Genomic DNA, 20,181 nt, shown 5'->3' with positions numbered 1-20,181 from the left:
AGTAAATAAACAAACATAAGGCCTCTTTACTCTTTCTACTGCCTAATATTTACAATAGATATAAATATATTTAGATATATAGTTGTCCTAATAATGCTAGGTACCGGCAACTTTAACCAGTCAAACTTTTTTAAGCAGCCTCATCCTGCCTCCGAAAAAAAGAAAAAATAGTTGCAACATTTGTTCTACAATTTGCAGCCTTAGCAGCAAATATGGAGGTTAAAAACCTTGAAACCCATATTCTCTTATTTAGAGAATAGTTGCTTCGCCCCTAGCCTATAGGTGCTTTGTCCCAAGAGATAATGATAAGTCCCCCATACTTCATGAAGCTATAGAGATATTGTAAAAAAAAATCTCTTATCAAATTTACTCTCTGTCAAAATTAAACCCAAGATAAAAGCTTCTCCTTAATTGAACGTGTAAAACGTGTAAACTTCCGTAATTATTACTAAAAATAACTTAAAACCACAACAGTACCAGTAGCTATTTTCCAAGAAGAGTAGAAACCATTCAGTTCCGAGATCTTAAGCGTCAGACAGAAGGACAGACATCGGCTTACTTTGTATTATAGATGTAGAATCTTTCATAGTATGAAGGGTACATTGGTAAGAATACAAATGTATTAATAATGATTATAAATCTATTGTAATGTATCTATTATGGGAGCCTAGAATGCTCTTATGCCTAATTTGCTAGCGTATGCAAAAAGTTATGGTAAACATTGGAATTAGGCATTATCTAACTTGTGGACATTTCTTAAAATCTAGTGGCTGCACCCCTAGACCATAGAGCTTTTCTCAAATTGGTGCAGATGTTCGATCCTTTAACTTTTGATTTTTAACATTTTTTGAAGGGGTAACTTCTTTCATAGGATCTTTTTTTACTTGAATCGTAGATGATGTACAAATGGGAAAAACCTAACCTAAACCAAATTCTATTCATTCCTATAAAAGTAAACAGATCTAATAATTTTGAATAGTTTTTGGATAGGTAATATCAAGGTCGTACAATGGGTGAGGTGGTACTGGTAAACGCATGTTTACCCTCCCCCCCCCCCCCCAAATATATTTAAAAATGTAATTAATTCCCCCTCTCCTTATTTACATTTTACCACATTTGCGTTGTAATACCCCCTACGAAAAAAAGTCTTTGGGTAAAGCTAATACTTTAATAGAATTTAACTAGCAAAAGAAAATAATTTGAAATATTTTAGATCACTACCAAAAACACAAATCTAGCATTACGTTTGAAGCTTTTATTTTAAATGGATGTTTTTATCTTTGCTTTTATTTTAATTTATGGTGTTGATATTTGCAAATTTAAAATACTAGAATATTAAATTATTTCTCAGAATAAAAAGCCCAGAGACCCAAAAAGATCGTTATTTTTAAGGCAAATTTTCCCAAAAACATGAAATTATGTATTTGCATAAAAATTCCCCTCTTATTTCAAGTTGCCTTTTTGCTTTTTCTAATTTAAAATGAAAAATATTAAAATCTTCCTTTCAATCCTTATAAAATAAAAAAAGAGAGAAAACTTTTAAATAAACAAGGATGACAACATCCATAAAATCGAAGCTCTGAAATCAGAAGGATAGAAAAAAGAACCATAATTTTTGTATAGTGAGTTTTTTTTAATAAGCAAAGCATTTAACTAAGTTAAAACAAAATTGTACATAAGTTGTTGCAAAATTGCGTAAATACAGGATAAAGTAAAAAAAGTTTTTAAAATCAGCATTTTTAAATGGACGTACGGACTTTCTGGTAGCGATTATAGAGTTGCTTCGCTGACCGTTCCAGATAGTCGTACAGACGTTTGGACGGACCGACCCTAATTATATATATTTTTTTCTATAGCCCCTATCTTAAAATAAAGAGCCCCTGGAAGCTAAGACGTTGCCGCTAGTGACAACATGCTACGGACCCTAATTAAAGAAAGGCGTTGCTGATTAAATTTAGAGTAATACATACATATGTAAAGTAGAGCAGATGCTTGGAAAATTAATACAAAAGTCCAAACTTCAGTGTCATTGCATAAAAAGCGTTGCTATACTAATTAAACACTTTTTTGCCGTTTTTTCCCTCAATAATATTGCTTTAAGTTTATTTTTCATTCTAAAAAATCGATTATGGCATATTAGAACTAGAGTAGCTTTAAGTGTGTTTGCTAAGATCTCGTTAATGGCTGGCCTGATCAGGCTGCAAGGTTCAGACAGTTTAGCATTTATTTCTGAACAGATTCTTGGTTAGGTTTCTTTAAAAAAGTTAATAAAAGTAACTCGGGAGAATGTAAAATAGAAAATTATCTATCGAATCTTACAATAGACAGTTTTCCGCGAATAGTCAAAAGAAAAATTATAGGATAATTATTAAGCAGCTTAAACTGCCTATAAAAAAAGACGTCAAACACTATAAATGACCATTAATGGGCCAATATACATATCAATTGTATAATGGCCTTTCAATGTTCATTTAAATTGTATGACGTCATTTTTTAAAGACAATATAAGCTGCCTTCATTAATTATAGAATTGGTGGCCCCAAGGGGCGAAAGCCCAGCCAATTAAACGGGTATTATTTGTAGGATTTTTAATTACTGAAATACTGGAAAAAGCTCTATTTTGTGTTTCTTCTGGACTTGATCCTCCTTGTTAACAAATGATTACTCGTGTCTAGAACGGTAAGACAGTTTCAAATTATTCTGAATCAGTTCACACTATGGATAGGGAGATAAATAAAATGACATTTTTTTTGTTTTCTCTGTCATGGCCTGCTGCATAACACTCCTTTACTCAAGATCTCTGTAACGACAAGTTCGATTAGGCTTTGCTTGTTACATTAATAGTTATTTATCGCATCGTATTGTAGATTGCTTTCAGAGGGTAGTAAAATAAAAAAATTTAAGATAAATACCAGTTTTGTTAACCGTGAGGGGCTGCAGATATTAATTATATAATTTTTTAATGTTAGTGGAAAACTTTCTGTAATACTTTCTGTATATGATATTTCGGTATGGCTAAGAATCAGTTCTAATCCAGCGGATATTAATCGGATTCGAAACTATACTGGAAAGAAGTTTATGTTGGTACTGGATTGATCTTATTAATTTAAACTTTTTCAATAATCAAAGTCTTTCTATCAGTAGGTCAAAATATAATTTTAAGGTATGAAAAATTGTCTGGTCCTAAACAATTTGATGCAGTGAAGCTTCTTTTAATTACAACCAAATATGTCGTGAAATTGATAGATTGTGTATTTCATTGTTTTCAACATACAAAGAAATACAAATATAACATAAAGAATTAACCTAATTATGGAGAAGATTCGCTTTTAAAATTAAACAGAAAACATTCCTTTATTCCACCATTTACGTAATTAACTGAAAAACGTACTTGCCTTGAAAAGATATGTTGTCAAATTTTTTGAGAAGAAAATTAATAGGAAAATCTTGAAAAATGTGTTCATTTGTAAGTAAAGCTATGTTGTCATTGTGTATTTTTTAGGAACGCGGCTGCTCTTTAATTAATGTCTTTCGTGTAATGGTACGGATAGCCTTGTCTTAATTATTCCACCATTTTTGTTATCGTTTTATCCAAAATCTTAGGTATGATAATTTCATTGCTGTACTAATTCTGATAATTTGAAATGACATAAAAGTTCTTGAATTATTGACAATAACACGCCTGAAAAATTTCACTGAAATTTAAAAAATACCAAAATGTGTGCAACTTACTTGTGAAATATTTTTTCCAATTTAAAGAAATCATTGGCTATTTCCCAAAACCCCTCTTCGGTTGACCAATCATAGTTCTTGGAGTTAACCCCCCCTCTCCCCCACCTTCTTTTACCAAAAAAAATCCCTACCCACTCCTTTTTTTTCTCCAATCACCTTTCTACATTGACACATGTTAGCCCCCTCCCCCCTTTTTTCTTATCTAAAATTTTTAGGATATTTTACCAATTTTACCACAATTAGCTCGTAAAATTATCTCTTCTCTAGTCTAGTGCTTAGAAAATTAGAGAGGAGGTGGAAGTAAAACTATTTTTTTTATTTTTTCCCCAATAAACATAGACTAGCAAAGACAGAACTTTACAAATAAGATTGCTTCGCCCCTAGCCTCCAGGAATGGTTAGAGGAGGTCATGAGAACCAAAACCATCCAAAAGATAATTGTAAATCTTCCTTGAAAATTATTACTAGTTATTCTAAATTCAAGAGGGGGGGGGGGGGGGGATTTTTACATAATTATAGATGATTTGCCATATATTTTAGTAATCGTAGCAAATCTATTTCAATTACCTTAAAGTCCATTTTAAGGATTACAACTTTTTTAGAAGATTTTTTTCTTGGCTTTGAGAAAATGCAAAATAAGATCAATGAAATAAAAAATAATAGATTTTTTAAAATAAAAATAAGTAGATAAGTATTTTGAAATGTTTTTTTCTTTCTAATTATTATTTTCTGGTAGATAAGCAGAGTAGACCAGGGAGGGAGTTAAAAAAAGGATTGCCTCCTTCTCCCAACCCACCCCACTCCAAAAGTTGCTAAAAAATCGTTCAAACATAACTAACACATACAACTTTGTAAAATACATAATACATGAGTTTAAAAGCACATTTCTTAAGTTATAGGATTTTAGATAATATTTTCTTAAAATCTCTTAAAGACAAAGACCATGAGCTAATTTAGAATATCAGAAACACTAGATAAACACCGAAAAGTCTAATGCCTTTCTTTTTCTCCCGGCCCTTTATTTACACACCTTCAGTGGACTGCCTTTTTTGGCTCTCTCCTCACCGTAGAAGCTGTTTAGATTTTTATGTCAGTGTTTTCACAAGATTAAAAATTTTACAAAATCCATTCTAAATCATCTATATTGCCCATATTAATGAATTATTTAATCTGTATATAAATGGATGTAGAATATACGTGGATATTATAAGAGAGGAAAAAGTGTTGTCAATTTAAGCTACAATTTCCCCTGTTATCTACTGGTCAATTCTTTTATGCGGTAGGAGGATTGAGGATGATGGATTGTTTTTTTACCGCTACAAGGTCTACTTTATCAGAGAACATGAAAGTATGGTGTAATATCTAGTCAGGTTTCAAGCCATTTCTCTTGGGTTAGATGTCCACCGCTTAAAACCCTAAAACAATAATCCTTCCACTTAGTGCGAGAGATGACAGTAGCTGAGAAAATATACTGAACCCACAGTTTTTAAACTCGTTCTGTTATTTGTTGGCTGTAAGGTTTATCATAAATTAGTAAACCAATAGTATCCATACTTTTCCACCTTTCACGAGAATGGTCAAAACTAATTATTTGTAGTCTCAACTAGAAAAAATGTTATGAGCAAAAAGTTCTATTCTGACCAAATATATTGAATATATATTATTTTATAGTAGACCGTAGTAGACAAAACATTAAATAGAGAGAGAGAGACAACGAGAGAGAGAGAGAGAGTGAGTGGGTGAGAGAGAGAGATAGAGAGAGAGAGAGAGACTGAGAGAGAAAGGTAGGGAGAGATATTCTGCAAATTATGTCCCGTGTCCGGGGGCTTACACACACAGACACACACAGACACACACACACAAATAAAAGGCTTACACTAAATAATTAACAAACTTAAACACACTTACACACACGTTTAGAGGTACACAGACAAAGTACACTAAACTTAAGAGTTCAAAATAAAGACTTTTATTGATTCAAGATAATTAAAAAAAACAAAATGTATTACATATTTTTAAAAATAAAATCCCTATAATAAATGAGATAAATATGATGTATGAATGTCTGTCTGTGCTAATGTATCTTTCCATCGGCAATTGGATTATCTTTTCAGAGATCCTTTATTTTGGTCATGTATTTTTTATTGGGGGGGGGGGGGGAGATAGATCAAAACTCTGAATAACAATTTCTCAATAAAAAATAACACCAAAAAAAAACATTTTATTTATTGATCATTTTAAAATAAAAAATAGCTGAAAAATATACAACATTATAATGATTTTATAAAAAAATGTATTTAACTGACACAAACATTCAAACAGACAAACAGAAAACCCTTGGACTCTGATAGATTATTTTACTCTTCTCTGTGTGGTGTGGTGTGTGTTTGTGTGTGTGTGTGTGTGTGTGTGTGTGTGTGCGTGTGTGTGTTGTTGCAAGAGTTCGCAAATTTTTACACAGGGTAGGAGAATGAGAATGGGTATCAGGGGGACGGGTAAATTCAAATAATAAAAAAGAGGAGCGCTTACTGCTATAGACCGTCTTCTAAGAGTAAGAGACAAAAAGGGAAAGGGGGAGAAATTTTTGGAGGATTTTTGTTTGAAGCTGTCGCAGTGGTGGGAAGGCAAGGCGCGGGGGAATAGAATTAGATGGGGTGACAAGTAAAGGGGTACATAATGAGGTTTGCGAGAAGTTAAGAGCAAAAATTTTTGTTTAGACTTTTGGGGGAAGGGAAGTTTTGTAGGGTAGGGCGGGTGAAAGGGAGGGGGATAATGTGCAAATAGTCTGTAACGAGGGTGGGGGAGGGTTAATGTGTATATATACACAAATATATATTGATATAGGGAGGGATGGGCACATTATTTACCATACAACACTCCCCTCCCTCTGGCTCCTAGACTCAGGGGGACACACACACACACACACATATTACTCTAAAAGTGGTGCTCAGCTCTTCTCTGTGAGTGACAAGTGTTAAGCATGAGAGAGAGGTTCTATTTCAATAAAACTCCGAGTGTCCCACCACAGCCCTCACTATTACTACTCCCAGTGTCCCACCCCTCCCCCTCCGATATAGTATTCCGAGGGTAGAGAGTTGCTAAAAATATACATATATATCTACAATAATCAGAAAATCCTTCTCTTAACTTTTTAACATATATATATGGATACAGAAGAGAAATTAATTATCAATAAAAAACATTGCTCTGTCTCCATGTCTTGATGCTATTGCTCGTCTGTCTAACAGACAGCTTCGAACTTGCTACACCTCTCTCTCTCTCTATCATTTTATTAAAAAAATTGTGACTTAATATTTTAAAAGCTGTCCAACAGCCCTAACAAAAAATTAAAATGTGATAAAAATTCTGGTGAAAAAAATAATGTTAATTTTTCTACACCTGGTGAATTCAAATTAAATTATTAGTTAAATAGAATTATACAATTATCAAACTAAAAGTGCTAAAAATATATTTTCTAACTTTTTGTTAAAAAAAAGGCAAATAAATTTATTTGCTGGCTCTCTCAAGGGCGTATTCATGACGAAAGGAGGGGTGTTAAGGATGGCAGAATCACCCCCCATGGGTCGGGTGGACCTAGGGGCCGACTCTGGCCCCCAAGATCTTAGAACAAATAGTGAATCAAGGAAAAAAGTCCCTCCAGGTGAAAAAATTAATTAATAAAAATAATTTTATGATTGCAAAATTGTAATTACGTATTATAAGCTGTTAATAAGAAGGCACAGTTTTTTTTGCAAATCTTTATTTGATAAGCTTTCATATAGCTGTATTTCGTGCCATGATTAAAGGGATAGTACAATGGAATTCAAATTTAATTAATTTCATAAATTCTAGCAACTAAAGTTTAAATTTGATATACAGTAATTACAAATGAATAGAAATTATTTTAGTACAATTTAATATAGATTGTCGTATCCATCTCTGTAATGGTGTACATAAAGCAATATAGTACTTGTATTGTATCATATATAAAACAGCCAATAAGAACACATTTGTTGATTTCAATAATAAAAAAAAATATATTTTTATTCTAATTTTTTATAAAATTGTAGAAGAACTAATTTATTTAAAATATTTGAATTAAGAAATTTAGATTTTGACAAATTTTCTTTGCAGATTTGTCTGAATACTTAGCTGTAATGCTAGGCCTAGACAGCCCGCGAATTTTCACCCGTGCAAATTATTTGCCAGTGTGGGGTAACGGGGGGTGGGGCCAAGAGGGTATGGTAAAACAGTAAAATATATGGGGTAGGCATGTTTAGGCCTTAAAAAAGAGAGGTACTGTAATACATAACTATATTGTATATCATGTTTTTTTTTATGATATATGTATATATATAAGTTATAGTTTCAGTTTCTTGACCCCTTTATCATACATCTTTCTTCCCTCGGGAGGGGCGAATTCTTTAGGGGGCCCTCCTTGTGGGAGAATTAAGAGGGGGGGTGGGGTAATTTGCGCATTGCAAAATATAGAGGGAATGGGTAAACGATATGTAGGGAGGGGCAGTTGTAAAAGTTATTATACAAGGTTTTGCAAAATGCTTGGGGCCCAGGGGCCTAACTGCTTTTAGGCGGATAAACATGTGGAGGGAGAAGACAATGGCAATTAATATAAATTACAATCTTTAGTACCCTTAATATGTAACAGCTTCTAAAGGAAGAATATCATGTTTGGGAGAAAAGACATTTGGAATGGGATAAACGTAGATTTTTAAGAAGCAAAGTTACTCAATAGACTAGTTGGCTTACAATGTGTCTAGAAACTGGACATTAAAACAAAAGAAGAAGTTCAGCGTTAAAGCTTATGACAACAACCTGTTAAACTTTTATAAACCTTACCTTAAAGATGAAACTTTTTAAAGAATCTTAATCAAAATTCCAATTATGTTTTTAATTGTTATTTTCACCATTTTTTTAGTTTTCTAAAATACTAAACAACTTATCATATACTGAAAAAAAACTAATTGGACTAAAAATAATTGAACTTATATGAAATACATTAAAAAGGAGAGAGTCTGTGGTCAGGGGTAAAGTGAAAATCAATAATAAAATTCTCATTAAAGTGTAAAATTTGTCTTCAATATATAATATTTAAGATAAAAATAATTGCAATGATAAATGATATTGTCATATCTCTTCTTAATTTGTTACTTGTTCAAGAATTCCCCTAACATTAACTTCTTTCAAAAAGATTGCCTTTTAAATCATTAGTATTCTTGTTTAAAGCTAATTGACTACCTCCTTGAGTCCCTGAAATTGTAAGAGCAACAAAACAGTGACCTTTACTAGGAAGAGAGCACAAAAAAAAGAAAATCCTCTTTTCTAATTAGGTTTATCCAACATGAAAGTAGTCCTTTCTACTTAATATGTAATAAGTTTAATTCAAAATAAGTAATTAAGACAATTATAAGTAGCGCTGCAATAACATCATGTCAACATTGTTTTTTAAAATCGAGTCAAAGGTTGAAATCACTATGATATATTTAGTCGCTCAACTGGTTACATGGCATTTCTACAACCGTCAGAAATACAACTAGATTTTCTTTGTCAAAATGAATAAACCTCTGCCAAAAATATTGAGTATGAGATATTTTTTTGTTTTACTAGAAACTCAAGAAAATCATTTAAAAGATCGGATTTTAGACCCATATTATTTAGAATTGTTATAGCAGATTTTACAACAAACAATGATTGAGAGAAACAGTTTAAAATAGTCCATCTTGATAAACATTCATCTTTACTATTTTTAATGAGCGATATTTGGCAATTAGAATTAGCAATGATATTTGAAAAAATATTTCGTGTTTAGAAAAAATAAGGTACCAAACATTAAAAATATAAAGTTTTCTTTGAGATGAATTATGACTAGTATTTATACATCTAAAATTGTCAATTGTACATCTATTTTTCGACAAATAATCAATATAACTAGATCTTATCTGTAAGTTAAAGTCAGATTTTCTCAGATGCTATAAAAGAAGAAAAAAGAACGAACAAGCAATAGTAATAAGTTCATTAATATAATTGATTGATCGACCAAATTTGTTTTATCAGAGGGGACATTTAGCTTTTTATTACACCAGTCCCCAAAGTTATTATGGAAGCTTTTATTTCATTTTGATTGGTTGGTCCATTAAGATTAGTGTCCAAACATTTCAACCACTAATTGTATAACAAAAGGGATAATTTTGTGTATCATCAATGGGATCAATTTATTGGCCATTGTCTTATCCCTTTATATCCCTGGGTCAACGTTCAGTTGTAGGTAAACTACCATAAAAACTAATTGATCTATTTTGATTTCAGTGGTGATGACAACACAGCCTGGTAATGAGAGTGAACTCCAGCTGTACAGAGTACTACAGAGAGCTAATCTACTCAACTATTATGATACTTTTATATCTCAAGGTATGCGCACATTAAAATAACAAATTAGTACGTTCAAACAAGGACGTCCAAGCTTTTTTAAATAAGGGGTAATATGAAGGATTTAAGAGTTTTATGGGTTAATCTAATGTACATTTATGTATTTTTAAGCAAGCGATTTCAAAGTTTTTTTTATTTGGGAGGGGTGGTTAATACTAACGAGTGAAAAGTGTTTTAAATCAATTAAAGCAATTAATTGTCCCTTCAGCACAGCAAATATTATTTGCATGTGACATTTGTAGTTTGTCCGCGCTTCAAGATACGAATTTTGCGTATTCAATCAATGGAAATACATTTTTTATTTATATTTATTTTTACAATAAGATGATTTAATCTTTTCAAAAGAATAGAATTTTATATTGATCTTTGAAGCCTTTTTGGCATTAAGTTACAATCAAGAAATAATATTGCAACATTAAGTTAAAAGTTTTGAACGAAACGAAAACTTCAGACCAAATGTAAATTCGAAGATTTTTTATTCTCTATTGGAAGATTTTTTAATAAATTAAGAATTATTTTTAAAAATATCTTGATAAGTTAAACTTAACATTATTATTTGTATGGTCTAAAACTACAATTTTAAAGTTTATTAAGGCTATACGCATAATTAACTATGAATTAGAATATTTCAGGGATTAGTGTATAGGACAATACATCAAAAATAATCTTACAAAAAAATGGTATTCTTCTTCTGGTATCTAAAAATTTTCAAGCAAAGATTGTAAATTAATTAATAGGCATTGTTCCCTCCCTTCGTGGTAATTATGAGCATAGAAAAAAGTTTAGTTTTTGTTTAATTTCCTCTTTTTAATTTGTTGTTATCTGATATAGTCATGCCTCTACTCAGGGAGGAAGGGGACATTGGACTGTTTATTTCACTAGTCCTTAAAGTTTTATAATATACTTTTCTTATTTGTTGGCTTAATAACTTTAGGGACTATGATTGATTTATTAATGGTTGGTTAATCAATTTGAGTGTCCAACCAGTAATTGTAATCTATAGAAGAAGTAATTTTGTGTATCATCATTGGATATGTACATCAATTTATCCCTTTAGATCCATGGGATCTACTACCTTTATCAGTTGATAGATAGAGATCTTCTTATGTATATAAAGTATATTTTTTTTAGCGTAGCTTCTTATAAACAATTGCCAGCCGTACGTCCATCAATCAGTAGATTTACAAAAATATATCCGCACAATAATTTTAAACATTTTAAAATGTCAAAGTTTTACTTTAAATTTGAATCAAAATTAGTTTTAGTATGTAATTGATTGTTTCAGATAACATTAACCTTGTTATCTAAGTTACTTTTACTAATGTATCATAAAAAAAGTTAATATACATAGGAATTAACTGCCTTTTGTACTTCCTTACTTATTAACTGACTTTAAAAGTAAATATTAAAAATTGAATGAGCTATGAGCTAAAAGATCATAGTTAGTAATCTAATAACATAACCTGTCCACAAAATGTGCAAAAGTACGTTTAGCTTGTAATTGCTGCGCTGCTTTTGGCCATAACTTGTAAACGTCCTTGTTTTATATTTCACTTATATATTATACATACCCTGCTAAATGATAAACAAATATTGAACAATGTAAAAACTGAATTAGGTCAGTTGTTTTTTGCTTAACCTTTTTTTGTGGTAAAAAGATTATAATGTTTACCAATTGTTCTCTTTAGACAAAAATATAATTACAAAAAAGGTATCTTCTTAAATCGATCGGTAAGATTTGGTTTTAATATTTGTTCATGTTTAAAGGAGTATAGAGATAGGTCATTAGTAAAGAATTATTATGTTAGCATTTATATAAGACTCTAAGTTAATGCTATAATGGTCGACGTTTAGTCTACATAAACTATTGGAATTGCAAGTTGACACAATTCTTTAAGGTTTAGTGGGAATGACTTAGGTAATGAATGCACATGGTTTTAACTGTATAGTGTATACAGTACATACCTTGTGAAAGGGTCTTAGAGGTCCTTTTATCATATTATATCTTGATGTTTTATTTTTACCTAAAAATTTTAATCAGAATAATATTACTGTACTTTCTACGATTTAGATGAAAGAGATGATCCAATTATTCTTTACAGATATATTTCAATATTACACGCTTGGTCCCTCAGATGTCAAAACTTTATTTTAGTGTTTGGCCAAAATGACTTAGCAATTGTATCTGTAAGTACGTCTAATAACACCCTATGCTATTTTTAAAATCCTAGAAAATTTTTTTTGCAAGAAAATTGCATAAATTCGCAACCTTTTTTAGAACCACTACATAACTCGAGTTTTAAAACTTTTTATATAAAATCCTTTTTACAAAAAAATATCAATAATTACTTAAAATTAAACCTGAAAGAAAAAAAATCTCATTACACGTGTTAATTTGCATGTTTTAGGTCTTTTTTTGAGGAAAGTATAACTTCCACATTTTTGACAATAATTATATTTTTTAACATTTCAAAGTAAAATATAATAAAACTTAAACGATTTTTCTTGAATTATCAGTTGAAAATTTCATCAAACATGCAATTTAAGTGATGAAAATTTAATAAAATCATTTTTTGAATGTTTAGAATTACCAATTTTCTACATTTAAAACAAAATGTTAACAAAATTTAAAAACATTCTAATATATAACTTTAAAAATCAATAACATTTTATAAAATGATGTTTTAAAAAATAAATCATTAATAGGTATTAAAATGCATTTGAAGTTGCTTAAAATTAAAACGAGAATATCTTTTTACACTTTATTCTTTGTAATAGAGATTAATCGTCATTTGCTGAAAATGAAACATTTAATAAACTAATTGAATCTTTTTGTGACCATATTTAAAATTTTTAATTTTTACACTAAGGTGTTTTTTAATAAAAATCTTTGTTAATTTCTGTTTTACGACAAAAAAAGAAAGGGACTTTTTTACTATTTCTAGGTTATCTTATGCAATTTAAACTATATAATATGAAATAAATTTTAATTGTCTTTCTTTTGAGCCACAAAACACTGTAAAATGTAACATATATGCAAAAATAACAATTTTTTTAATGAATATTATAATATCCTTACATGACATTGCGTCAGAGCTTATTCTTTAGATCATATGTTCATGAAAAGTAGCCATAACTTGGAGGGTTGCGCTATTTATTAGAATATTAAATAAATTTGAATGGTAAAAATATTAGCATATCCTTTGTTAATTCAAATGCTTTAGGTATATTATTCGGAAAGTTAGTTAAAAAAGAGAGAATTTGCTGTGTATACTGTTGAAAGACTTTCAAAAATGTGAATTACAAAGCAATCCTAAAAGATCGGGCCGTAGGCGAGTCTTAGTTGATTGGGGGGGGGGGGGGGGGGGTTAATGATTACCTTTTCCAACCAATATTCAATCAACTTCTATTTAACCCTTATCAGTCGGGCGCCTGCCCCCCTATTATCTCAGCTCCTATTCGATCAGGGTTCAAAAATTTTGTGCATGTCCCCTGTTTCATAATGAATTTCCGACTATAAGTGAATCAGATTTTCGTTATTGGTATACGAGGTAAAAAAAAGAACATTTTAAAAAAATTATTTAAATAAAACCCAACGTGTATTGGCAGTACAAACATCTTAATGCTAGCAGACATATGTTTATCAACATTTGCAGAAAGCTATTTCCACAAGAAAAATTATTCAGGTTTCTACCTCACAATTTTAAATATTTCTTTTTGATAAAATGTTTGACATATATCGTATAATCATTTACCAAAAAAAATATTTTGATAATTTAGATTTCAGAGAAGATTAATCCTTTCAAAAAACTGAGACGACATTTTACATCTTCTGTCATGACATTTTAGAAAAAATATAAAAAACCAAAATTTAGTATGAAAACTATTTTCATCGATTTTTCTGAAGGTATTATCGTATTCTGTGGCTTTGTTATTATCATTTACTTATATTGAAAGTGCCAAACATTGTACCCTAACTTATTCATTTAATAAAAAATCAACCGTGATTATTTTTTATTTGACAATATTTATGTCGACTAAATGGCTTTAGTAAAAAGTTGTCATAACTGACATAATATTGACTTATCGATAGCCCAAAGATACATATGTTGACATAATGACGTCACAACTTATTGACGGAAGAAAAAACTATTACTTTAATTCAATTATTAATTAAAAAGACAAAAATGGAGCTTTTTTGAAATGAATAAGTTTTTTAAGAAAATGGACTTTTGATTAAAGGTGCCCCTGTTAATCAAAATAGATGATATTAACATCAATATCGAATTTATTGACCTTATCATGATTACAACAACAAAAAAATCTGGGCGAAATTCGATCCGCATATTAATTTTATTTGTACATTTTATGTGATAATAAAAGGCTTCTGTATAAAAATTGATCTTCCACATTTTCTAAGTTATCAAAGGAAGTTTCGATCAAGCCGTTATTGGGATCTTTTGAGTTTAATGATGCTCTTCTTCTTTTTATATATTGATAATACAAAACATTATTAATAAAAACTTATAAATTGATAATAATTTCTTCTTTCTTCAAAATATGTAAATAAAAAAAGAATTTTTTGGAAAAGAAACCAATTTTTGATAATTATTTTTTTTTCTAAAATCATAAGAAAACCAAAAACTATGTTTTATCTTTACTGGTTATCTTTACAAGTAAACATTTAATTTCCTCCTGAACGGATGTTTGTATAACAACTCTTTTTTTTTAAACGAAAAACTAAAAAAAATTTGTACTTTGCTTTATAAGAATTATGTTTTAAGGACTTATAGACTAAGAACAAAAGTGTCTTAAAAATCAGCGATGTGATGAAGATGAGAAGGGGGAAAGAAACTCCTTAAAAAGAGATGGATATTACCTCATTTTTATGACGTCACATAGCTGATTTTTAAGACACTTTGGTATATGTCCATAATTCCTTAAAACAAAATTATTAAAACAAAGTACAAAACTTTTTAGTTTTTCGTTTAAAAAACTTTTGAGACACTTTGGTCTTTGTCGAATAATGGATTAAAAATTCGAATTACCTTTTTTTTATCTAATTCATTATATTCAATTTAGGTGGTGATGATGTACAGCAACTATGTGAGGCGGGTGAAGAAGAATTTCTAGGTAAATCCGTGTTTTTCCGATATTTTTGTGTGTATCTTTGTTTAAAAGGTTTCGTGATTTCACAGATTTTTCTCTTTTTTTATTCTTATATGTTTTCAGGATGAAGCCCAAACTGTACCACTTTTGCACCACTTTTGATTCCTGTGACGTCGTAAAATTAGGGAAATTAGAGATGAAGTGGGAAAGAAAATCCCTAAAAACGATATGAAGAATATGCAAAAAAAAAAGTAGTGCAAAAGTGGTACAGTTGGGACTTCGTCTGTTTTTTAGTATTTAAAGACGGTAGATCTATAAAGCACAGTACAACGATGTCTGTCCGTCTATCTATCTTTCTGTCAGTCTGTCCTTTTAACCGATCTGATGAAGCCAAAATTATGCAAACCACTGAACCGATTGGACATTTCTTTCCAAGCAATATCTCTCTTGGTCTTATGCATTTGTTAACAAAGCAAAAATTAAAACTAATATTTTTCTAGAAATAATGGCCTTAGTTGGAATGGCTAGTAAACCTCTTCATGTGAGAAGATTACAGAAAGCTCTGCAAGAATGGGTACAAAATCCAGGTAAATTTAAGAGTAGTTGCGATCTAAAGGGATAAGACAATGGCCAATTAATTGATGTACAATACATCCCAAAAGATGAAACACAAAATTCCCTTTTTTGTAGGTTACAATTATTGGTTGGACAATCAACCAATCAAAATTCATTAAAAGTTCCAAAAGTTATTATTGCCAACGAATAAGAAAACTTTATTATAAACTTTGGGGACTTACGTTTAATAAACAGCCCATTGTCCCCTTTTTTCGTGAGTTGCGATATTATTCCAAAAAAAGAAAAATATATGATAATAGTTTTTATTTATCTTTTTGAAACAGTATTTTTACATTTTTAGTTAAACTTATTATTTCATTACTACTAGTTTTGCTAAAGCCTAAAATTTTATTTTATCTTCTGACTTTTGTATGTATAAAGTAACAAATAGATGTTAGTTTAAATAAATTGCAAAAAATAAAAACCTAAAGTTTAGTTGTTTTTAAGATAAAATAGACTAAAACTTTTTAAATAAAATTTTGCCGCTAAAAAAACTAACCAACCCCCCTTTTTTTAGAAGTGCCCCTTTTCCCCCATTTTACAACTCAAAAACCCCTTATCAGCTTTTTCCCCATTGCCCCAAAAAGTCCCCCATTTAAAAACTCATCTGCCAATAAAATAAAGCCGCTAAAATTTGTTGAATAGGTTGCGCGTTCAAAAATGCAACGGTCAAAAAAAAAACATTTTAAAATTATAAAAAATATTCCAGTATGGCTTCAAAACCGATGAATATCTCCTTAATTAGAACCGGTTCTCAGCCATACTGAAAAATCATGCTATAGACAATTTCTAAAAATAAAAAAAATCATGAAATTAAGTTTTAATCTTATTTTTTGAACACCCATGGAAAGCTGTCTATAATACGATGCAATAAATAAATATTGTAATGTATCATTTTACGAGAACAACAAATAGTAGCATAGATCAATAAAAAAAATTACAGAAATAAAAGTGTAAGGTATTATAATGTTATATCCGAAAATATTCAAGCTAAAAACTTATTTTTATATGATCGAATATGTGTGTGTGTGTGTGTGTGTGTGTTAATGTGTGTTATTGATAACGACAGACAGACAAGCATTACAGGCAGACCCTAACTATAGAAAATCTTAACACCTGAAAATTTAAATGCCTTTGTTTCTTGAATGTACTTTTAGTTTTAGCAAAATCAAGGATGACAACATCCATAAAAGTGAAGCACAGAAACGGTATGACAAACGGACATTAACACTTATATAGTGTCAAAACTGAATAATCAGAATATAAATTTATCAGAGTCGAAGCGAAACCGTAAGTAAATTTGTTGAAAAACTGCTTGATACAGGATAATGGTTATGGACATACTTACATTAATAGAACTTGATTATAGAATTGCTTCGCTTAAAATATTGTACTTTGTTGTCCCATGAATCAATATACCAAAAATCAGATCAGTCGGATAATTAGATCACATAAAAAGTAGTTGTTAAAAAGTAAAAAAAAACAACATGTTTAAAATGGACATACGGACATTCTGGTAATGATTATAGAGTTGCTACGCTTTCTAAGTCGTACCTTACTACTACAGGTATCACCATGCAAAGTTTCAAATCGATAGGACAATTCTAACATGCCTAAATTAACGAAAAAAGCTGTCTGTCTTTGACGGACGGACGTATGGACGGACCGGCAATAATTATAGAAAAGCTTCACTTTTAAAAAGCTCTTACGCTAACTATTTTATGTACAAACAAGGATGATAATATCCATAAAAGCGAAGCTCTGTAACGATAGGACAAACGAACATTAAAACTTGTGTCATAAATGAATAAGCAGAATATTAATGCATAAGTCTAAAGAAAACTGTAGGTAAATTAGTTGAAAAACATTTAAAATACTAGATAGTGTTTAAGGACATTTTTTAATGGACGTACAGACTTTCTTGTGATGATTATAGAGTTGCCATGCTTCCTAAATCGTACATAATTGATATAAGAATCATCATGTAAAGTTTAAAATTCACAGGACAATTCTAACATGTTTGAATTAACGGACGGACCGACCCAAAACATAGAAAAGCATCGCTTTAAAAAAGAAATATAATTATATGGTATGAAAAACATACAAGTGTGACTGTATATGTAAGTAAAAATATTGACACAATTTTTTGTCATAATTTTACTTGTGGTTTTGTCGTAGTTGTAACAAGTTATTAAATTATGTTAAAAATATGCTATTTTAGCCTTGATTCCGTTGCTGTGTGTCTTTTTTTGGCCGCTTTCCCTTAAAGCTACAATTTCCTGAAAAGTACGACCGGACCCGGCAGCGGTTGACTAATTCTTAAAGATTTCTGTATGCTTCTTTATTTCTATTAATGAAACTAGCGACTGCCCTGCGCCCCTTGTTCTAGGGCAAGATGTTTATAAAGCTTCCCTGATCAGTACAACCAAATCGACCAGTATTATTGAGATCTTTAGCATCAGACAAAGAACATCACTTCATTATCTTATAGAATAAATTAATATTTTAGTATATTAAAATAGAATAATATTTTTCATAGGTTCATCTTAAGTTTAAATAAGGGTCTAGAATCCATATTATTATTTCCAATATACACTTTTTTCTGCCTAAATCATTTTAGTAACGGTTGCTCTGCTAATAATAAAAAGGTTACATAATAGTTAATGGTTAGGAGGTTTTTTTTTATTATCTATAAATAAACAGGAAAAGGGTTAAAAAGCAAATAGGTGACCAAATTTTGTAATAAAAGTAGTAAAATATAATGCGTAAATATTCTTTTTAATGAAAGCTAGGGGCGTGAAGAAGGGAGTTGTATGAGGGGGTGTCATCATCCCCCTAAAAAATAGGCATGTCTTTCTCTCCCACCACCCTTCATACTATGCCCCCTTTCCCAGGCAATTTTTTAATTAAATCTAAAAGAGCATCTTTATCTTCTTATACTTTTATACAAAAATATTTATACAATGAACAGAAATAGAAAGGAAAACGTATTTTAACACTTTTCTTCTAAATAGATTAATTTTTGAAAAATAAGATTAGAAACTTTTTATTGCACAATAAGATTACAATTTACAATTTAACTTTAAAAATATTGTATCCCCATTTCTTGAATTATAAATCTGCACCTCTTTGATTGCACAACCTTTATTCTGTGTATGATTATGAAGATTGTTCAAGTCTCACATCTAACATAGCAACTGTTCGTATCCTCCTGTAACAAACCGTAAACTCATTATATCGTGAGTTCGAATCCCTTATATTTGTGAAAGTTATATGGTGTAGAAACCTCCCTATAATTTACACATTTGTCATTTCCTCTCTAAACAACAAACACAAACTTTCAACCCTTCGCCATTAATTCACTAGTTGATGATATATGTAGCCTCCTCCCCCCCCCCCTTCCATTTTTTTATTTATAAAAAAAATTTTTACAGTTCCGGCGGGCGGTTAGAACTTTGCGGAGCCCCAATCTTTCAAATCTAGCGTTTACTCTAACGAAACAATTAGATTAGCATCATGGGGACCATGTGAGGCCAGCTTTCCTGAAGTATACTCAAACTGAACTGAAATGATAAAAAAAAACATAAAAAAAATTAAGTGAGGGGTGTTTGACTTACACTAAAGATTAGAGAGAAATAACTACTTCAACCCTTAATCAGCACCTCGAATACAACGGATATGGCATTAGAATTAAAGATAAAACTTTTTTATTAAAAACAAAAATAGAATACCTTTTTTTAAAAGAATAAATAAACAATAAATTTTGAAAAGGATAGGTAAGTTTTTTATCTGATTTTTCGTCATTCCCGTTCCCTATAATCCCTGCAGGGTGCTCAGGGGGTGGCAAAATTATTATTATTATACATATTAAACCTAATTAGTTCTGTACATTGATTTTTTAGCACCTACTTGTTTCGTTCGCTGGTAGCTTTGTTATCAGCCTCTAGGGACTCTAATAAAACAAGTATAATTATTTATCGTATTTTTAACAGCTTTCCGCGGGTATTAAGATGAAAAATTATAAGATTAAAACCAGTTTTGTTGAAGGCCCGTAATAACAAAACAAATGTTAATTTCATAATTTTTTATTTATTTCGCGGAAAATGTTTTATATACCTACTACTCTAAATATATTATCACATACTTATTTTAAGTCTAAAATTCTTAATTTCAATCTTTAATAAAGTTGATTTCTATAGTATCATTTGTCAATCGACTGATGTGTATTGAAACAACAAAGATAATCACTAAAAAGCCCCCCCCCCCCTTAACTCGAAAAATA

General features: G+C 30.3%; 1 protein-coding gene across 5 annotated transcripts in view; it reads left to right on the top strand.

The window, feature by feature from the left end:
- Nucleotides 1-20,181, top strand: part of LOC145329669 (NAB transcription cofactor mab-10-like) — a 111,957-nt gene that overhangs the window by 72,701 nt on the left and 19,075 nt on the right. For 3 of the 5 annotated variants that reach the window (XM_080174019.1, XM_080174017.1, XM_080174018.1), the window contains exons 4-6: nt 10,056-10,157; nt 15,258-15,308; nt 15,785-15,871. In XM_080174019.1, coding sequence (XP_080030145.1) covers nt 10,056-10,157; nt 15,258-15,308; nt 15,785-15,871 — 240 coding nt within the window. Of the gene's footprint in view, nt 1-6,590; nt 7,393-10,055; nt 10,158-15,257; nt 15,309-15,784; nt 15,872-20,181 lie in introns of those variants that run through there. The other 2 variants (XM_080174020.1, XM_080174021.1) reach the window with 2 other exon arrangements.

This window comes from Acartia tonsa, chromosome 10, assembly GCF_053477335.1.
Source record: "Acartia tonsa isolate MP-2025a chromosome 10, ASM5347733v1, whole genome shotgun sequence".
Lineage (NCBI taxonomy): Eukaryota > Metazoa > Arthropoda > Copepoda > Calanoida > Acartiidae > Acartia > Acartia tonsa.
This window is presented reverse-complemented; position numbering and strand designations above follow the sequence as displayed.